Here is a 22,682-nt window from a genome sequence, read left to right on the forward strand (position 1 = left end):
GCGAGCTAATATGTGGAGTCAAAGAATTTAAGCAGAGGCAAAAGAATCAGGCCATTCCTGGAGGCAAATAAAAGTTCTAGCTTAAAATATATTTAATTATAGTTAATGTTTGAGGCCCTATATTCTACTTAGGAACCTTGGATATATGTATATAAACATATATGTATAAAGTTCAAAAGCTTATTGACTAAGAAATCAAGTTTGAACCAAGTAGAGATGCTTCTTTTGAATAGCATTTTTTGACAGATTATGCGTGAGTCGTAATCAGACTTAGCTGAAAGTGTACAAGTGTGCAGAGTCGATTTGGCGCCATTCGCAGCAACTTGGACTGGCTTATGGAACGACTTAGTGTATTTTACGCCGAAATCTTAAATTGAAAGCGCTCTACCTTCCTAACAGACATGGCTCCGCTCTATGGGGATTTGAAATGTTCCAAGAATATCCCACGATTTCGAGCCAAATTTTGTTCGGGGATGAGGCGCTTTTTACAATGGCACAGCTCCAAACTTTATCTAACGATATTCTTTCTTGCATTTCCTTTCTGATGGCAGAAAGCTCACTAGTCCTCATGTGATTTACAAATGTTAGAAGATTTGTTCAGTACTTGCTAAGTTCTCTTAACGCCCAACTCATCTACACTACAAGTGTATAAAGGATTAAAGGAATAATCGCTAGGTTCTTAAGGCTGATTAACCTCCCCCACTAATAAGATAAATAAATTATATTAAAAGTATGTTCATGCCCCTTTTTATGTAGTTTTGTAGCCATGAAGGAATATGGATCAGTTAAAGTTCGTAAGAGATCGTGTTAGAGTTAAAAAAGTGTACTTTTTCGTAATGGTGTGGACTCCTTACACTATCTTACGAAATTTTAATTCATGGATTGAATTTCTATTTGCGAATCGCAACAAAATTTATCCATTTCTGAAGCGGATGGCTACTGATGATGGAAAGTGGCACACTTAAGACAACGTCAAGCGAAAAAGGTCGTCGTCGAAACGCGGTAAATCAGAGTAAACGGGGGACAAGCGAGATTTACGTTCAGGAATGTTTTGGTATTTTTGTGCTGGGATTGACAAGAAATTATTTACTACTCTCATACGGCAAAGATCTTAATTCGTAGTAGTACTGTCAACAATCGGTTCATCTGAAGGAAATTATTGTCCAGAAGTGTACAGCATCCCATGCTGTCGACTTGGCCAGTAGGAGATCAATAGAGTTCCATCATGACAACAGCAGGTTATATGACCCGCCAGAAGCTCCGGAATCTTGTTTGAGAGATGACTATGAGATGACTACATAATCTCATAGTATGAACTTGTGACCAAGTGTTTACCATCAAGTTTACTGCTAAAAAATTCATCTAAAGAGAAGCCACTGAAAATCGACTGTACCAGTTTTTTGTCAATAAGGACGAGCATTTCTATGGCATTATTCAAAATGGCGACAAGTTATTAGACGAAACGGTGAATGTTTTATCTAAATTGGATCCTTCTAACCATGCTAAATAAAACCTTCAATTAAAAGCCAAAATAACGGATTTTTTACTGTTTTTTATATGAGGTCCGGGTCGTTATTGATCGTTTGGAACATTTTCGGTGTGAAAGCGTGATATAAAATTGAGAAGAGGAATCAAAGTGAGAGACTTTTAAATGCAACAAATTTTTACAAGACTTTCTAGCACCCACTCCCACTTGCCGCACATACCATATACTCGCTAGTAAACATCTCTGTACATACATATGTATGTACATAGGTATATGTCTGCCCGAAACTAATCACTACATTGACTGCTTATGTTGCACCATCACTCTCCCAATGACTGGCAATAATTATCAGCTTAATTCGCTACTTATTTTGGTCACCTTGGCGCTATCCACTTGGACCTTACGCAGCCACTCATCTCCGTGCACGCGTTCTGGCAGCGAAGCGTGCATTGTTGGTAGCAGCGCCAGCAGCGGGCACTACAAAAGACAGATAAGCCTACTGGAAGAGAGCAACCGAAGGCATAATTGCAATGTGCGCGCAACCGTTTGCCGTTGCATGCATAAATTGATGGGCAAACATTTACAAGTTGACCAAAAACGATAGCAACAGAAAATTACAACAACAAAAGCAAACAAGTGAGAAGGCAAAGCAATGAACGAAGGCGCAGATTCGCAAATCGCAGCTGCCGCTACTGACGTTTTGTTGTATCGCATAATCGTCGTGCGACGGCCGCGGCCAGCCGCCGTCTTAGAAGCCACCACAAGCAGCAAGCACATACTCGTACAATGCAGCAGCGAAAAAAATACAATGAAGGCGCTCGAATACAATCTTCAAAAAGGCAAAAAGAGTTGAAGAAAGAAAACAAATAGAAATTTTAACGACGCGCAGGCAAATAAAAGCAAGCGCTGGCAGTTAGCCACTAAGCGCGCACCATGCAGCTAAGCAACGGAGCAAAGCGAGCAAACAAACCGCGCAAGCAAACAGCCAACCGACAACGAATTCCAAGCCATACCCTCAGGAATCGTGACTTATCGATCGCTTTGATATGCGCATTGAATTCCTGTAATATTTCGCCAGAGTCGATACGCCACCAACACCACCACCGCCGTCCTACTCGTACCTCGTAACCCCACTTGTGACGATCTCGCCAGCAGCTCATATCGCCGGCTTTAGCCAATTGGCGGCTGCACTGTGCTGTAAGTTGTGCATTTGCCACTGCAGCGAGTATCGCCAGTAGTTGTTCGTATAGAATTGTTGTTGTTGCAATACGCTGTCCGCCCCTGATCGCATTCATGCTGCGGCGAGTGTGTGTATGTTGACGACGACGACGATGATGCTGATGACGACAACACGGCAACGAAGCAGACTACGATGACGATGACATAGGCAAAAGCTACAAGCGCAAAATTCATGTGAGCCGAAGTCAGCACGAAGATGTGTTGGATTGCGCGCGTACGTTGACGACGACGACATGTAATCGTATGCTGCAATGATTACCATGCCGAGGCGATTGCTGAAAACTTTGTTGTACTGCTGACATTGCAGTGGGGTATGACGTTGATCGCCAAAGCGCGGGCGCGACAGTTTTCATTCTTCGTTTTTCCTTTTCCTTTTCTTTGTTTTTTTTTTTTTGGTTGGTTGACTGTTGGTTGCGCGTCTGTTGGTTGTCGATGCTGTCGGCTCGTGGTCCTATGCCCGCACATTAATGGTGGGTAAATGCGGTGGCGGTTATTGAAGTCAATTTAACCTTGAAATATGCGCTCGTTGGAAGCCGCGATTCCCTCTGATTTGGATCATTGGCTGCATTGTTTGGTTTATTACAATTTTACATGCGTGTCCAAGCGCTGAGACACGTTCATATTCATGTTCGTAGACACAGGGCCAATGTACATTCAGTTACATTGTTTTGGTATTTGGCGGTGAAGCTGTGTAGAATATTGGAATTTTTTTTTAACAGGCAAAAATATATATCACTGTGGCTAAACTTAGAAAGAAAGATGGTCGCTAGAAGTCAAAAATCAACTCTCAACAAGATTTTAATTTTTTGTTTATCCATTCCCAGAGGTTCGTGAGACCACGTATTAACCTCATTGGACGGCTAGAGACGCTTGTCTATTGTGATTCCCAGAATTCCTCGGAATGGATCAGAAAGACCTTGCTGACCGCGATGGCAAGGAAATGCTTCAAGCTTACTCAATCTAGTTTTAGTCAGAGGTTCTTTGGTTTAGGTTAGGTGAACAGACTAATATTCGCGAGTTCACGTATCATCTTAATTAGACAGCTAGAGAGGCCAGTCCAATATGATACCCAAAATTCCTTGGAAGGGATCAAAAAGACCGTCCCGTAACGACAAAGGGCCCGCCTAAAGATATGGCTATGGATATGCTTCAACCTTACTCAACTTAATCTTGGTTAGAGGCCCTTTAGATTAGAATCGGTAAACGGATCGATAATCGCAAGGCCATGAATAATACGACTTGGATAGCAAGAGATGCCTTTTCGTAATGCCCAGAACTTCTGGATAGGGATCAAAAAGATTTTCATGTATCAACAAAGCACCCACCTTGAGGCTGCCACAAAATTACTGAGACGACTAATACTGCTACCTACTTCGGGGAAGCTCTAGTTAGGGATATGTTTCAACTTTACTCAATCTTGTTTTAGTCAGAGGTTCTTTAGGTTAGGTAAGGTAAACAGATCGATAAGCTACGAATAATACGACTTGGACAGTAAAAGATGCCTGTCCGCTGTCCAGATCTCTTGGATATTAATCAAAAAGATCTTCCCGTATGGACAAAGCGGTTACCTTGAGCCTTTTTAAGGTGGCTAATATACAATTTAGCCAGTTCAGTTCGTAGAATTTAATTGGTAACCAAGACCTTACTCTTTCTAGTCTTAGTCAGAGGTTCATAGGTCCTACCCTAGGTTAAGAGAACAGGCTGATATTCGTGAGGCCACTTATACAACTACAAGCGGCGGGTTGCGCAAGGTACGGATCAAAAGTCGTATATCGACAAGGTGCTTGCTTTGAGCCAGCTGCACATATTGAAGTGGTTGAAATCCATTCTAGCCAATTCGCCTGGTTCGTAGAAGCTATGACAGCCGAGATGCTTCAACCTTTTGGTTGAACAGTGATTAAGTTACGTCATCCAAAGTCTTTAGCCTCCTCACCCGAGGACTAATAACAACACCTATTATTGCGACTATGTGAACTTTGCTACGAGAGAGAGCTCAATAGACCGCTTACTTTCCAAACTTGATCGAAAAGATTTCGCAACCGCACAAGTGCTGATTGCTGGCCAACGATTGCTGAGCTCACGCTCATGGTTTATAGGTACAGAACACATGAAGACAAATAGACACCGGTTCGTTCCCAACTTGATGTGATTTGGTATGGGTTTGGGCCCGACAAACGAACACCGACTAGTTCCCAACTTGATGTGATTTGGATAAGTATCCAACGATAACGATTCTACTATGACTAGTCACCCAGAAAAGTCTAACAACTAAGTAACTGGATGCTTCTGTTAGTGGGTCATACACCCCTTGATTAACTTTGAGCTCACTGTCAGCGAACTCAAGGCCTGTATAGCAGTCTGCTATCGGACTGAATGCATACCCTCCTGAAAAAAACTATACTTCGGAGAAGTACCTTTATTACCGCCATTTCTGGTTGAAAAACATAAGATGAGCTTTATAATATACAGGGAATTTGTGAGGTGTGTAACGAAACTTATTTTCTAATTAGTGGTGCAAAGTCTTCAATAACGATCGACAAATCGTTGAAGACATGCCTCGTTTTGGACGACCTTCGACCGCTTCAACTGATGAAAATATTAAAAATATGACGCTTGAAAATCGTGAAGCAAGTGCTAGAGAGATGGCAAGAGAGCTCAGCATCTTTCCCGAGTCGGTTCGAATGATTTTTGTGGATATTTTGGGTATGAAACGCGTTCTTGCTCGACTTGTCCCGATAAAGCTGAAATGTTTTTTAAAAGAGTACCGTTAATAGGTCTCTTTGGATATGTCTGATTGTGCGAATGCCGATCCCACATTCATGAAGATCATTACATCTGCCGATGAGATATGGGTTTATGAGTTTGACATGCAAACAAGTCAACAATCATCGGAATGGAGAAAAACACAAGCCGAAACTAAAAATCCACACCAAATCCGCTCAAAAATCAAGTTTGAGTGAGAACATACATCGTAAAAGGCCGGATTTGTGGAAGAACAATTCATGGATTTTGCACGACGATAATGCACCTTCGCATCAAGCTACGATTGTGACCGAATTTGACGATCGATCAACCACCGTATTCACCAGATTTGGCCCCGTGTAATTTTTTCTTATTCCCCAAAACTGAAATTGCCGCTCCGTGGATCTAGAATAGTCTCAGACAGATATCTCAGCAGACAGCACAAATGTCTTTTTTAAAGCCTTTGAACACAATTTCCCCAAGTTTACAAACCCTCTAAACATATTTGAGACAGCTCCTGGATAACACTGATTCAATTATTTTATTCATACAAGTTGCTCGTTCGTTTCGCTACTCACTAAGTATTGGGCGAATCAAAGAGGACGCTTTGGTATAAATATGAAATTAAATATTAAATCGCTTACCTCTTCAAGTGCAACAAACTTTTCCCTTCATAGTTGCATGATGGTTCATTGCATTTTAGCTGCTCCTTGGCATGTGATGCCGCATGAACGCGCAGTAAAGTTGCACTTGCGGCAACATATTTGCAATTCTCATATTTACATGTATTTTCAGCGTTTTCCGACGGCAAAGTGGCATGACTCGCAGCGTGTTTTTTCAGCATGTAACTGTGAAGCATAAGAGAGTACTTATGTATTTAGAAGAGAGATTTGTATGAATTATAAATATAAATAGGTGCTTAACTGATAACTAGCAAATTATAGTGTTTGATAAGATTTGAGAAGAGAGAGCTGCAAAGGTTGTGCAAGGAACTGTGTATAATTGTTTATTATAAACGATTTTAAAACAAATTTAAATGGATTATTTATCACCCACTTTGAATTGAGATGGTAAATACAAAGCTGGTGGTTTGAAGAAAGCGGTTGCTTTGACAAACGACGCAGTTTTGTGGTGAAAGTCAAATTCCTTGGTTTTGTCTGTTAAGAAAGCCACCAAGCACTCTAGTAACAATGGATGAGTTCTTTCCAAGAAGTAATCATTAACCTTAGTAAAAAAGAGCTTAAGTAAGCTGCCAAAATGAATGGCATCGCTAACGCACTTTTCTCACGTATGAAGAAAGAGTTAGTGAACCAGAACAGGCTACAACAGCTTTTGTGATTGCTTGACTCAGTATTGTGTGTGTATATTATTGCGTCCGAACGTCATTTTAGCACTGTTTCAATTGGCTAAGAGCTAAAAACTGTCCAGAAAAAAGAAGTTCCATATATGTATGTATGGGTGCCAAACGAGGTAACGAATAAAAACTCTCGTATTGAATTTACTTCTTCGAATCTCTGCTGAATGGCAACAAAATCGATTCGTTACTGATTCTGAAAACTTGCGACAATGTTAAGTGAAAGTGGGCTTGGTCGCACTCCGGTGTGCCGACGCGAATGGTGACCAAGTCAGGATTGACGGCCAGAAAGGTATTGGGACGTGTTTGGTTGTATTGGTACGGAATCATCCACTATGAGCTAGTCCCCTACAATCAAGCTTTAAATTTGGATCTGTAATATCACCGCTTAGGCTGTTTGAAGGAAACAGTCGCACAAAAGCCCACAACTTTTTCCTGAAGAAAAGTAATTGTGTTCCATCAGGACAACGTCAAGTCACACACATCGATAGTGACTCGTCAGAAACTCCAGGAGCTCGGAGCTTCGAAGATTGTTATGCATCCACCTTATGGGCCGGATATGACATCAATTTGCTATCTGTACTAGTCAATGCATAATAATATTGCTTGTTAAAATCTTTTCGGGTTTTGTCAATAGGACAACCTTTTACCTTCAATTTTATGCAAAAATAAAGTATTTATTTTTACAAGCCTTATTATATAGGGTATACGGTTTTCAATAGGGATGTTACAAAAGTAGACCGACAAGGACAACAAACGACGCCATATTTTTTTCTACTCCTTTGACATTTCTCTTCACTGAGGTTTGCCATTTTATTATGGAAAACCATAAGATCCACCAACGTAGAATTTTGTTAAATTTACCACCGAAATTCGGAATTAAGGGCCGCAAATTTAAGAACGCTAGGTTCAATTTATGTTCGTCATAATTGTCCTGTCAGATCTACAATTAAGCGTCTAGTAAAAAATTTAAATCCCTAGGCATGTTCCCGTCTCAGTGAGACAAAGAGGTGCTCGTAGTGTCGAGAATATTGCTGCGGCTAGTGCATTAATTGAGAAAGACCCAAACCAGTCTCTCACACGTCGTTCTCAAGCGTTGGACATCTCTGTGACGTCGTTGTGACAAATTTTGTGAAAAAATCTTGGCCTACATCCCTACAAGATCAAATTGACGCAAGAACTGAAGCTGCTTAACCACCAGAATCGTTGTATGTCCGTGAATCGAGCTGAGCAACACCTTAAAAATCCGGATTTTCATCGAAAAATCAGCTTCAGCAAAGAGGCTCTTTTCTGGCTGAATGGCTTTATCAATAAGGAAAATATGCATTATTGGTCAGGCAGCAATCAACATGTACTCCATGAATAACCATTGCATCCCGAAAAAAATTACAGTTTGGTGCGGTTTATGAGTCAGAGGCTTCTTTGGGACGTACTTCTTCCGTCATGATCAATACTGGCACGTTACTGTGAATGGAAATTTCTACCGCTCAATGATAACCGAATATTTTTGGCCCGAATTGGATGATATGAACTTGAACAATATGTGGTTCCAACAGGACGGCGCCACAAGCCACACAGCGAATATCACAATCAATTTATTAAAAAACGAAGTTTGGTGAACGTGTTACCTCACCCAGTCAATTGGTCGCCGCGATCGTGCGATTTGACGCCTTTAGACTATTTCCTCTGGAGCTACGTCAAGTGTGTGGTCTATGCCAACAAGCCAGCGACGAGTGATGAACTTCGTACGAATATTGAACGTGAAATTGACACAGTATCGTCCGATTTATGCTTGAAACCCGATGAAAATGGTTTAGTGGCTGGACTTATGCAATCGTGCCCATGGTGGCCATGCAAAAGAAATCAAGTTCCATACATAATGCCATCGAATGTACTTTCACAGGTATAAAGAATTTCAACGATATCCCACTTTTTGTAGCGCTCTTATTGAAAAAACCCCTTAGAATGGACTGCGTGCAACATGACGCAAAAAACTTCTCAAAGGAGAACTCAAAATTCCAACTTCAAAGAAGATTACAAAGAAATGATCGACGCAACGATTATAGAGCTTCCTCAATTGGCAATCTCCTAGTTTTTGGTTGCTACATAGGTAGATACGTATGTATGTATACGTGAAATCAATGGTACATAGATTAATAAATTATTTTCAAGTAAAAGCAAATACTATTCTTCTCACCCGCCCACCACTTTATGCTACGTATTCTGCCACTCGGTATCATTCAATTAATCATACGAATGTGTGTTACATACATACATACATATATATTTTTAAAATTTGCTTACAAATTTTTTAATTACATTAAATCAAAGCAAAAGTAATTCGCACCAAAGTCACGTACCAAACTAATGTACGCCGGCACGTTCAATGGACTGAAAACATTCATCCGAATATACAAGTACATACATACATACATAAACCGGGACCACAACTGCAAAACTTCCATTGCAATAGCATCAGCGTGAGCTACGAGCCAATACCAAACATAGCCACGGCGCGTTGTGTCCACACGCAAAAAAGGGCAACTCCCGGACAACACATAGCCGGCCGCCAAAAGCGGAGACACACCAGGAGATGTACGGTCAGTTGGACACATTTTTGTGTTGAAACGTCCGAAATGTAGAAATCGTAGGCAAAACTTTTGCAAACATCAATTACGAATGCTAATTAATCGGTACAACAGACGGTCGGTTAGAAGGTGAGGTGACCATAGCTCGTCCACTGGACGCATAAAAAATAGAAGAATTTCTGCTTGGTGCAAAAGAAGTGCATTTTTAAGCGGGGGGGAGCTATGGAAGTTCGACTAATTGGATGCTAATATTTTGAATAGGAAAAATATGTAGCTATAATATAGAGTTCGGAACTAGCTTTTCAAGAACCCAAACTTTTACTTCGTGGTCTTTAAGCCAAAAACAAGAAGCTTCAAGTCGTCCTTTACCTGTTCTCTCCAACGGGGTCTTACTCTTCCTCTCTGCCTCTGCTTCCACGGGCGGGTGCTGCATCAAAAACCTTTAAAGCTGGAGTGTTCTCTTCCATCCAGACAACTTGATCTACCCAGCGCAGCCGCTCCCTCTTGATTCGCTGAACTATGTCAATGGCGCCGAATATCTCGTACAGCTCATCGTTCCATTGATTGCAGTACTCGCCGTTGCCAATAGCCAAAGGACATAAATCCTTTTTCTAAAACACTCCTAAATAAGACCGACTCATCAGATGATTTCATTTTCCATGCCTCTGCAAGATACTTGTATAGTAGGACGGGATTATTAAGGGACTTGTAGAGTTTGGTCTTTGTTGGTCGAAGAGAAATTTAAACCTCAGTTGCCTAACTCTTCGGACTGAGTCCACTTGACTGTAGCACCTGTTGACAAGAGTTATTCGGGCCTTGTATTTTTGTTAGATAGACTCAATTATCTACGACTTCGAAGATATGATCAAAAAGGGAGTATCTTATCCGTTGCTTTTGTTTCGTTTTCGGTCCCAAAGCCAGCGCACAACCCTAAGTAGGGGATATTTCGCCTTCTCACTTTAGCTCGCCTTCAAACAGATGTTCTTCGGCTACCCAGAGAATACTTGGTCCAAGACCGAAAGTCATGAGCTGCTTCGGCTATATGTAAAACGATCTGGATGGCGATCAAGAAACTTTTCTCACTTGCGTGAACTTCTACACATGAGATTTCGAATTTATAAGGAGATAAATAGATTGAGAAAAGTATAATATTCTCTGCGATGCCTCAAATTTGTAAGGAGATATATGGATAGAATAAGGAAGTGTAATATACTCTTCAAAACTTTTTCGAATTAGTGAGCAGATTTTAAGATAGACAATAGGACGATATAATATTCTATGCTTTTCAAAGTTGTAAAAGCAAGTTGTAAAGATATAAATAGACATACTCCGTTCTCGGGGCGATTAGAATATTTTACCATCAGATTGACTGTATAAGTAGCAGGGAACAGTGGTAACGTATGGTAGATGATTAAAATCCTAAGGAACCGATTAGAAATGGTCCTATGGCATTCTCTTAAGCCGAAATAAGTTTTAAAGTTCGTGGACTAGAAGAGTGCATAAATTTCAAAAAGAGAGGCTACCTCGCATTGGCGTTAACCTATTGACTCGCCAACAGCAACAGTTTCGGACTCGAAGGGACTAAAGAATGTTCTCGTCAAAGCATGTCAGCCCATTTACAAGCCTTGTGATGTAGGATGCTCTACTTGAAATATGGTATTGGTATATTAGATCCCAACCAACAGGTATAGCTCTTAGCTGGCTACTATAGTTAACGTTTTAGTTTCAATGATGAAAAAATAGTTTTGGGAATATAATTTAAAACTATTTTTGAAATAAAACTGAGCTAAATTTGTCTTGTAAGTCGTCAAACACGTTATAGACTTTTTGAAAAAATATCTTGAGAGTCCTTATAACAATCGATGACCAGTCCAGAGAATATGCTAAAAGTTCTGTTTGAAAGTTAAAAAAAGTCTTGAGAGCCCTTAAGGTTAAAACTTCGTTACTGTTTTGTTCTCACATCAACATTTGATAGAATCTTGTATGCGGATGGAGCACATAGGATCTCGAGAGATTAATCGAGTTCTATCAAAATTCTGTGAAACTTACAATAAGTTTAATCATTTCTCGTATGTGTCCCAACTTTAGACTAATTTAAAGTTTTAAACGTGTGCCTACAACTTTTTCGATCTAAAAGTAAAACCTTTGTTGGTCTCCCCATAAGTAAATTGCTATATCAATGTACATATGTATGTGATTGCTAGACATACTTGTACGCGTGTTGTAAAACTCACTGGCATGGAGTAGAAGGTGGCTTGGTTGTATGCAGATGCCAGCAGACGACGGCACAAAACTTTTTCTAATTACTGGTGACATTTCGAGAAACTCGAGAAAAATGAAGTGAATCATGCACTGAATATATAATTTGATTGATTTTTCAATTGGAATACGAAAATGCAAAGCTGTTGGAGGCTTTAAGAAATAATTAAAAGAAGTGGTAAAGTTGTAATAGGTTTTGGTGCTTCGCTTGCTGTGTAATTAAATTGAATTTAAGAATGTTAAAGACTTATACTTGTACAATAGATTACTTAATTAATCTACTGTACGAACTCAGGATACCAATAGTCTTCGAAGGAATTATAAAAGGATGAGGGAAGGAAGACAAATGTAAGGTAATGCCTATTAATATGATCCGATTGAAAATACATATTGAATATCCTTCTCTCACTCTCTCTCTCCCCATGTTTGAAACCGATAATTCAATTTCATAATACAGCTCTCATAGAAGACTTCATGGCTATTGACAAACAACTAGGACAGTCGATTTTCTTACTCTCAAAGACACCCTCGTCCCTAGTGGAAAAACACCGGGATGGTAAAATTTCAAAGGCTTATCTTTATGTGATCTTTCGCCATAGACAGGAATAAGTCGCTTGTAATCACAACAACGTTAGTCTCGAAATCCAGAGTTGGAGCTTGCCAATAATTGCTCCTTCGAAATGAATAGGCAATTGAGAAGTAAAGTGCTCCACGAACAAAGACCAAATTCTACAAGTCACTTATTATCCCCGTTGTTGTTGTTGTAGCGGCAAAATCCTGCCGAGTTTACAGTGCTTGACCGGATACAGAATCCGGGTCCGTTCCGGCAACGTAGTCCCGACTGTAGTGGAATAGTATCACGATCCCCTGTCCTATGGCGCAGAGGCATGGACGATGACAACATCTGACTAGTCGACGTTACGAATTTTCGAGAGAAAGGTTCGGCGGAAGATTTTTGATCCTTTGCGCATTGGCTACGGCGAATACTGCATTCGTTGGAACGAGGAACTGTATGAGACACACGACGACATTGACACAGTTCAGCGAATTAAAAGACAGAGGCTACGATGACCAAGTCATGTTGTCCGAATGGACGAAAACACTCCAGCTCTGAAAATATTCGACGCAGTACCCGCCGAGGGACGCAGAGGAAGAGGAAGAACTCCTCTCTGTTGAAAGGACCAGGTGGAAAAGGACCTGGCTTCGCTTGCAATCTCCAATTGGCGCCATTTTGTTAAAAGAAGAAACGACTGGCGCGCTGTTGTTAACTCAACCGCGTAAGCCGTGTCTAGACCAGTAAACAAGAAGAATATGAGGTCCTTTTTTGCTCAGTGGGTCTATAAACAAGAAGAGATTCGAGAGCTGCCATTTCATCCAGAAAAAATTAAGCCTTGGTTTATGGGCCGGTGGAATCATCGGACTATATTTCTTTCTGAAAGCCGGTGAGAACGTAATTGGCGACTGTGACAGCCATGAAACCAACTATTCGATGGCTGAAATTGAAACTCGTGACCTCGGCGACATTTGATTTCAACAAGACGGCGCCACTTCCCACACATCGCATCAATCAATGGAGTTATTGAGGGAACACTTCGGTGAGCAGTTAATTTCACGTTTTGTGCCGGTAAATTGGCTACCAAAACCGTGTGATATCTCACTGTTAGACTTTTTTCAGTGGGGATAAGTAAAGTCTAAAGTCTATGGACCCAATTGTTGGACTGTTTGAGACGTAGTCGCGGCCAACATTTAAAAGAGGTAATCTTCAAATATCAAATACCAAAGAATGTTCTTTCGAATATCAATAAAAATTTACCATTAAATTTGAAGTTTCTGTGTTTTTTCTTAAAAAAAAGTAGGGTACCTCGAAATGGATAAGCCTTTATATTATTTAGAGCCATTTACAATGTTTTGAGAAACTTGTTTCTAAAAGCAAGGCAACATGACTATATTACAGAAATATATTTTAAATTTTTTTAAATTTCATTAAATTTTTTAACGGTACTCCGTCTGCTAGGTGTCCTCGCTTTCTTTCTACATAAGCCTGAAACATCTGCCATTCAAAGCACGAGACTCAATCACTCCACGAGCGCATTAAAAGTCAACATTTTTATAAACCATTTAACAAAAAGGCAAAGCAACAACAACAAAACGCTTTAGAAGCTGAGATCATTTTGAGCCAACAGCAACAACAACATTGCCTGCAACGCTGCTGAGGCAGGTTAAGCAGGCGAATTGCGGGGATGCGCGAGCGCAGGGTGTTCGCCAGCTAAGCCCATTGTGTGCAACAACAAAAACAACAAAAGAAAAAAATATCAACAACTTGTAATTCCCCATAGATTTGCTCGTTTTCTTTGCAGTAATGTCGCCATTATCCTTGCACCAAAACACAACTCAATGCCGCCTTTTGTTTGCTGCGATGACGTGATGCATTCAAGCGCAGCGCCACACCAACACACAGAGTGAGCGGTTGGAGGGCGGGGGGACGAATTAAAGTTTTCGACTTTTCAAAGCGCGAATACAATGTGACATTTCACATATCAGCGGCGGTAGCTGCAACAACAGCTAACAGCCAACATCAACCGTCAACGGCATCAACACTGTCAACAACATCTCCGGTCCGTAGAGGAAGCGTTGGCACCTTGGCACCGCACCTGTACTCTTACATATAACTGCTAAACTATTTATTTGTTGTTGCTGTGCTTGTTGTTGTTGGTGTCGTTAGTGACTGCATCCGATTGTTGTGCTTGAAGGCAGCAGCAGCAGCAGCGTTATCATTAGAAATGCATGACAATGTCGGTGTAACGTTATCCTCCATGAAATTGTTGCCTGCTGTTGTAGTCGCCACGCTGGCAAATCTGCTGCGGGCCATGTGCAAGGGATGGGGGAGTGTTGCTGCCGGTTTTGTTTGTTGCTTGCTTGGTTAGTTGTCGTTTGCCGTAAACACAAATTTAGATTAAAGATTGAAACTTTGTTAATGTTGCGCATTACTAGTGCAAAGTAGTTGCGTTTTTTTGTTGTTTTTGGTTGTCTGTGTTCATTTTCGCTTGACGCTGAAAATGTCAAATGAGCAGCAGACGGAAACGAGCATTTGGAATATTTATATGCAATACTCGTTTGATGTTTTGCTAAAGCGCTTTGACAGCGAGAGATTAAGTGATGACTTGCGGGGTGACTTCGGGAGGTAGAAGGAAGCCAGCAAGGAAGCGCTAACGGCGGGCGATACCGAATAATATGGATATAGCCATGTGTAACAGTTCGCGCAAGTGAAGAAAGTTCTCTGAGAATCATTCACTTGTCAGTAGCCAGAAGCGATTCTTTTATATATGGCTCAAGACGCTCACAACTTCCGCGCCCAGACCGGTTCACGTCCAGAGCATACTCTTGTAGAACCCTCAGATTTACTGATACCCAGAGCATACTGAAATTATGGAAAGAAGATTGCTCCAGTTCTTGGAATAGTAGTGAAAGCCTAACATCAGCATAGGAGATGGCGAACCCGATTCCCCAATCGATGACGATGGAGCGAACATTCCATTTTCTGACCATGAAGCAGTCCGATGGATTGCCGGCCGAGCTATTCATATACGGCGGCGAAGAACCGATAAGGGGCATGCATCAACTTCTTTGTAGAAAATGGTTGGACGAAAGCATGCCCATCGCAATCCACAAAAAGGGAACCACACAATCTACGTAAATTCCAAAACTACTCTTAACAGTACCAAAAGGATGAGCCTTTATAACGCTATGTCTGAATTTGGTATCCACGGAAAACTTATTCGTTTGTGTAAACTGACGTTGAGCAGTACCAGAAGCTCCGCCAGGATCAGGAAGGACCTCTCTTCGATATCAAACGAGGTTTCAGACAAGGCGACTCTCTATGGTGTGACTTATTCTGTCTACTCCTGGAGAAGCTGCTTGTTGTAGATAATTTCGTCTATCTTGGAACCAGCATGACATATGTATGTCATACTCGAAATCCAACGCAGACTAGTTCTTGCTAACAGGTGCTACTTCGGAATGAGTAGGCATTTGAGAACTAAAATCCTAGTCCTTCTTTATGCTGCAGAGACATGGACGATGACAACATTTGAGCTCGTCCCTAATGGAAAAACACTGGGACAAAACAGGCTTACTATGTTTATATGAATTTTTTACCAGCAAAACCTTTCGCCATGGACAGAAATAAGTAGGTAGAAATCGCAACAACGTCAGCTTTGAAATCTAAAGCAAAATAACTCTTGTCAACACGTGCTATTGCGGACTAAGTAGGCAATTGAGAACTGAAGTCCTCTCTCTTCGAACAAAGACCTAATTCTATAAGTCACTCATCATCCCCGTCCTGCTATATGGTGCAGAGACATGGACGATGACAACATCTGTTGAGGCAACGTTACGTATTTTTGAAAGAAAGGTTCTGTGAAAGATTTATGGTTCGTTGCGTAGTAGCAAAGGCGAATACCGCATTCGATGGAACGATATACGATATATACGAAGACATTGACATAGTTCAGCGAATTAAGAGACAGCGGCAAAAAAATAGTCATTGACTTCAATTTTCACCACAACCGGTTCCACGTTACCGGAATTTACCCGGATTTCATCCATCCAAGGAATACTACTTGTATTTCGGCGATCTAACTCTGTTAAGACCAGTATAAAAAAGTCATTGACTTGATCCTCCAAATGGAAGGGGATCGCAAGTTCAATTTTAGTATTGTGGAAGGAGAACCTCAACAGTTGAGCAGCCTTATCTCTCTTCACATATAATATTTATATCTTTTTTTACCTTTTTATATATTGCTTAGAACAATCGAGAAAATTGTCATATTTAGATTAATTAGAGTAATTTTCGGAGTAGTAAAACTCTTCGTTTAGTAGTAGTGTTTTAACATGACACGGAAAACTTTTGAATTTTACGCAGATATGAAAGGGAGGTGGTTTCAATATGTGAAAGGTGGATCGTAAGAGGTCTAGAGTGCTTGTCGCCTTTAGTACAGCTAGTCTATTCCTCATTACAGAGGGTCTGAGGGATTCTTTCCTTACGAGTGTTCACGCGCTAAGATTGAGAATCTTGCCGTTTGCTTATTCTTTTTGGTAAAACACGAAGTAGAAGCATATCAGTACTTCCTTGTTAACTGAAACGCCTTTATGAGATCAAAAATCTTGAGAGCTCCCACTTTCAGCGTCTGGGTTTAGAAATACAAGGTGCGTTCCAAAGTAAACAGGACTTAAAAAAAACAGAAAAAATGTTTTTTCAGCAAAATCAATTTATTTTATTCAAAATAGTCTCATTCTGCTTCAATACAGCTTTTTGTACGGTCCAAAAGCATGTCGAACGAGTGTTTTAGCTCGTTGGCCGGTATGGCCGCCAGTATGCCGGTGCCTTTTGAGTAGCCTCTACGTCTATGTAACACTTTCCTTTCATGGGGAAATGCATTTTTTCCGAAAAGGAAGGTGAATACGGGGGATGTGATTTTTGATCAAACAATCGTCCTTCGAATGTTGGATTCTGAGCAATTTTTGGTCGTCAGTCAATTACACTTACAGTTTCAGTTTCGATGGAATTTCCGGTGATCACAGATTTTGACTGGCCAAGTTTTACCAATTTTAAGATAGCAGATTCTAACGTACCAGTCCACATATAGATGGCGACACCAGGGGTCGCTAGATTTAAAAATTCCTGTTTACTTTGGAACGCACCTTGTAAAACGCTTGGGTAGATTTGTATTGAACATAATGCGCGGTGTGGACATATTATTATACAAGAGTTATACAATATTTTATGGCTTCAAAGAGGACTGTATAGAGTAGTCCAAGTGCGGTCCGCATTTTGAGGATCAGCCATTGAAACTATCCTAACCTAACTTATCTAGTGAGAATTCATACCGTTGTAGCTTGCGATTATTAGTAAGGGTGTTCACCCTCAGTCTGAGCAAAAGCGTTAAATAGATTTTTGCAGCACTTTAAGATCCATATATTTAAATGGGAATATAGCAGTTTAAAGGGCTCTCCTGAATCTCAAATGTGTTTTAGAAAATCGACTGTCATAAATATGTTTGATAAAAGCACTTAGAAATTGCTTTAACTTTATTCTGAATGCGCCAAACGCCGAAATTCCCACATATTTAGCGAATAAAGTTGAGCAATGCTAAGCTCAAGTCGTACCAACACCTTTGAATCTACACGCTTATACAACATAGTACTGCTTCCGTTTCCGCGTTGTGAGAATATGTCTATAACAGCAACAACAATAACGGTGGCATACAAAAGGTAAACTTCGCAGATATTACGCAAAAGAAAGCGCGGCAGAGAACAATAGGATATGGTGAACGACAATGACGATGAGAACGAGAACAAGAACGACAGAGCCAGCGAAGACAACGACGACGAAGATTAAGCAGCACAATACAATCGAATGGCGTATAAACAGGAATAAAGTTGGCGAAAGATCTTAATATTTCAGATATACTCCCGCAGCAAGTCTTTCAAGGCGGCAGCAATGAGAAAGCAAAGGAGCGACGGTAATGGCTGACGAAATGTTTCACACTTGAAGGCGTAAACTTTTGCTGTTGTGCCATGTCAAGTTTTTGCACTGTGACCGGTGATTGCCTGCACCACCACGACACCGTCACACCAACACAAGCGCAAGCAGCGACTTTGTTTTTGTGCGCCTTTGTGATGCTGCTGCATTTATTTGTATAGGTGTTGTATGTATGTGTGTGTGAATAGTGCGCGCTTAATGCCCGACAATCTTGGCATGTACGAACAGCTGCAACATTAGCACCTCGAGCGCAACGCCGCCTAAGCACATATGTATGTGTGTGTGTGTGCCTTGCGTCAGGTGCGCGCGTTGTTGTCGCGCTTTTGTTGTTATTGCTGTGGCATCTTTCTCTTGCTGCAGCTGTCAAGTTGATCATGTCATTCATTTCGCAAGCGAATGCAACCCTGGCGGCAAGCAAGTGGCTTTCGCCTCGAAGGCATTCAGAGACAAAGGAAACTTCTGGCAGCGGGAGGGGTTGGAGGCGTTGGGTGATGTGCTTTGGGTTATAGCGGCGGAAACATAGTGACAAGACGAATACTGCTAAGTAAATTAAGGAAGTACTAAATTCGTATGGAACCGAAGGCTATTTTGACATCCGCGTATATTTGTTAGAATATAATCTGGGAACACAAGAGCTCAACTAGTTATAACACCCTACAACTTCATATATTTTTGAATAATACAAGTTTAAGCAACTAACTGTGGTTATCTTGTGCTCTATCTACTTGTATTTCGTACCTTTGACCTAGAAAACTCCCTCGATCTAAACTGCAGCATGTTACTTTTTTGATCGAGAGAAAACCTAGTTAAAACTCTCTTTGCTAAATCCCCCGTTAATTGGCATTATTTGAAGTTTTTTTTATCGACTTTTCTTCTAGTTAACATTTTGTTTGGTCTTCTTCCGAGCCATTGAATCGTCTCGAGCTACAGACCTCGTATCCGTTTCGTATTCAATCGGGGTTTGGTATGCTTCATGGACTGGACTCGCAGCGCTCGACGGTGTCTGTTTTCAAGTATTTAAATCTCTAGTCAAACGATTACAGTAGAATCCTCCACGTTCCTGACTTTGGATGGTACCCGACCACATTTTTCTTTTAGTTACCATTCAGGAGGATCAGTTTTGCAGCCGGTCCCCAGTTACCAAGCTAATATCTAATTCGTATTTATTTCGAGTTTGTTACATTTTGTAGACCAGCTTTTCGGCTCGTCGATCCATGTCTTCGATCCTTTTTATCTCCGGTGAAACAGTTGTAGTATATATCTTCACATTCCATACTTTCGATGATATCTGAGCAGTTTGGGTAGTACGGAGTGCCAAAAAGTTGCGCGAAATACAGATACTTCAGGAAATCGACATTCAGTTAGATACACCAGATCTTTCGGCGGTTCATGCGTTAGTTAGATCTAGAAAACTCGGATTTATGTAATAATGGTTTGTCCTTGGGGTCCACTACCACAATTATTTAAAATTCTATCACATATTTCAGCCATTGTACTGCTCTCCTCCACATTCTGCACTCTTATTGGTACTCGATCAGTTTAAGTAACACGAACTACCGAAAAAATGTCTGTACTCCGGTCCACGCGCAAGTTTCATCTATGAGATTGAAAGGCATCCGGATTTTTACACATTGCCTGATGTGTTCAGAGTGCAAAGAACAATTTGAAGAAGTATTCTTCGATGCCCTTGGTTTTTAAACAAAACTGAGACATTTTCAGCAGATTTCGCATTAGACAGTTCGTATCATAATGGGGAATTAAAATGTTTCGTCACTCCTTCGAAGTAATACTGAATCGAGTGGTTCCGTGGGAATTCCATGAGTGGGTAGAGTTGAACGGATTAAAATTCCGTACTCCGGTACTCAGTAACTCTTACCATAGATAATAACAAAAAAAAATTGTGTGTTTCTGCTGAGTCGACTCTTAATCAGTTTAACCGAAGCACCGTTTGGATAATCAAGGTATTAATGCAGACGGTTTCCGATGAGAGACCTGTAAATGTGAGGTAAAGTTGGTCTGAAATTTTCTTTCCTCTTACTTTTTACTACGCAAGATCCTGGACTATGATCGGCATTAATCCTTAGACTCTTAAAATATCGGCTTCTATATTCAGTAATAAATCTTTAAGTCGATTTTAAGGAAACAGTTCGGTCCGTTCAATTTGCTGTCTTGTACTTGTTGGTTTTGTTCTCATTACTTGCGTTGTTCATATTGTAAGGGACCCCGTTTCAAGCCGCTATATCCGCTCGTTCCGACAATTTCATTTTCGGTCCCTGTGGTTATCTGTACATCGCCGGGTGGCCACATAAGGGTTGACAGGAAACCTTGTAGGATTTTATTCAACTAAGCCTGAGCGACGTAGCATTGAACGCACTTGAAGACCTGTCATGGTTTTAATGGGACATAGGCGTCCCATGATATTATCTGATAGGCTGTGATATTATCCTGAAAGCCATTTCTGCAAGATGTCTCACTTGCATTCAACATTTCCATATCGTATTTCAAGCTCGTGATCCTATTTCGTTGTATGATTTCTTAGTTTAACGTCTGGGATCTTGGTCGGGGGTCAGTTGTTTGTTTTTCACTGCTTGCCTACGTCTTGCAGAACATTCACTGTCCGGCATCTGTGTTGAGCTAAATAATTGGTAAATGATCTGCGTTTATAGCGCCTCGCGTAGGTCTATTGACCTACTCTCATGGCGAGGCAGCTCCATAGGGGATTAATTCGAGGCGACATTTATTCACCTCGTGACCGGAGATTTGTAGTATGTTTCAGGACTTTTAAACCGAACACTCCTCTGCGGTCGCTCTGGGTAAGGAGATATTTGTTGGAAATTCACAGTTAACTTATGAACTTATGCTGTTAACATGAGACCTGAACTCAGTTCAAAGTAATGCTATGAATTTAGTGGGTTGAGAAGCGTGTGCTGTATTATGGGTTTAATGAGAAACGGTACTGATAACTCATCAAATATAAGAGAGCGAATTCGTATAAACTTCCAGACACGAGGTTATTTTCCATCATAACAATACTCGATCTTGCTTGTTCTGACTGCTATTTGTTCTGGTCGATGCAGGAAGCCCTCACATCGGAACAATTGGATTGATTTATTCTTAGAACACCAATCTGCCGGCGGAGTTCTTTTATGAACCAAAAAGATGGAAAAATGTGATAGCGCAGGAACCATTTTTCTGATTCTTCGTTCCAAAAATTTTGAATTTATTCTTAAATTGGCATATAATCGGCGCTACTGCGTACTAAGTAGGCAATCGAGAAGTAAAGTCCTCTCTCGGTGAATAAAAAACAAACTCTATAAGTCACTCATTCTTCTCGTCCTGCTATATGGTGCAGAGGCATGAGCGATGACAACATCTGATGAGTCGACGTTACGAGTTTCCGAGAGAAAGGATCTGCAGAAGATTTATGGTCATTTGCGCATTAGCAACGTCGAATACCGCAGTCGATGGAACGATGAGCTGTATGAGATATACAGGTACGACGAAATTGACATAGTTCAGCTCTGGCTAAGTCGTGTTCTTCGAATGAACGAAAAGACTCCAGCTCTGAAAGTATTCGACGCAGTACCCTCCAGGGAAAGCAGAAGAAGAGAAAAACCTCCACTCCGTTGGAAAGATCAGGTGGAAACGGACCTGACTTCGCTTCGCTACTACCAACAATTTGGTGAACTATACTATTTTCATCTACGCTACATGTTGCTTGGGTATAAAACCAAAGTAGTACGCCTTCTAAAGCAGGTGTTTGCTTCGTTCAGTCGATAGGTGGGTGTTGCATTGTGATTGCCTTGTCAGAATATGTTGTCAGTGTAGTTATTTCAACGTCTTGCATCTCTTAAATACACGCACACTCACACACTCCAACGAAAACAACTAAATGTTTGTCAGCACATGCATTACAATGCAGCTAACTCCACTTTCTTCCTTGTCATCTTCGTGATCTCAAGTTGCTCGAGCAAGTCGTTCCCCTCCTCTTTTCGGCACATTGTGTTGGATGTTCCCAAAACTCGCATAAATATTTATGACACACAGCAGTTCACGTTTGTTCTGCGACATGTTAGTGTTGTTGTTGCTGCTGTTGTCTGTTAATTTCGTATTCCAATAAGACGCATCTACCGTTATTTGTGCCTGCCATCTTGCAACATATCCTTGCACTTTTCGCACAATTTTCCATCGGTGCGAGTAATTACATACAGAAACACACGCGCATACACATCACGCGCTTCCGGTTTGCGCGCTCTTGGCATGCTGGTGCACAAAGTATCATGTGTTTACCTTTAAACTATCAGTCCTGACACGTCTGCTGTAATGCCAATCCTCACAAACGACACACGCACACACACTTCCTTCTGGCAGCAAAATTTGCCTGCTGGCACTCATTCGTTTGGGGCATCAGCTCCATCATTGTCAGCGCGCCGTACTAAGCACGGATTATTGCCTTTGTAATTAGGAAAGTTT

The 22,682-nt window shown here is 41.0% G+C and overlaps 1 protein-coding gene across 1 annotated transcript in view; it reads right to left on the reverse strand.

Moving 5' to 3' along the window:
- LOC105228504 (zinc finger protein Xfin) overlaps window positions 1–22,682 on the reverse strand; it is a 112,573-nt gene that overhangs the window by 72,555 nt on the left and 17,336 nt on the right. Inside the window, exon 4 of the mRNA XM_049446903.1 lies at window positions 6,112–6,315. Within this exon, the coding sequence (XP_049302860.1) occupies window positions 6,112–6,315 (204 nt within the window). The remainder of the gene's footprint in view (window positions 1–6,111; window positions 6,316–22,682) is intronic.

Source organism: Bactrocera dorsalis, chromosome 1 (genome assembly GCF_023373825.1).
Source record: "Bactrocera dorsalis isolate Fly_Bdor chromosome 1, ASM2337382v1, whole genome shotgun sequence".
Taxonomy (NCBI): Eukaryota; Metazoa; Arthropoda; class Insecta; order Diptera; family Tephritidae; genus Bactrocera; species Bactrocera dorsalis.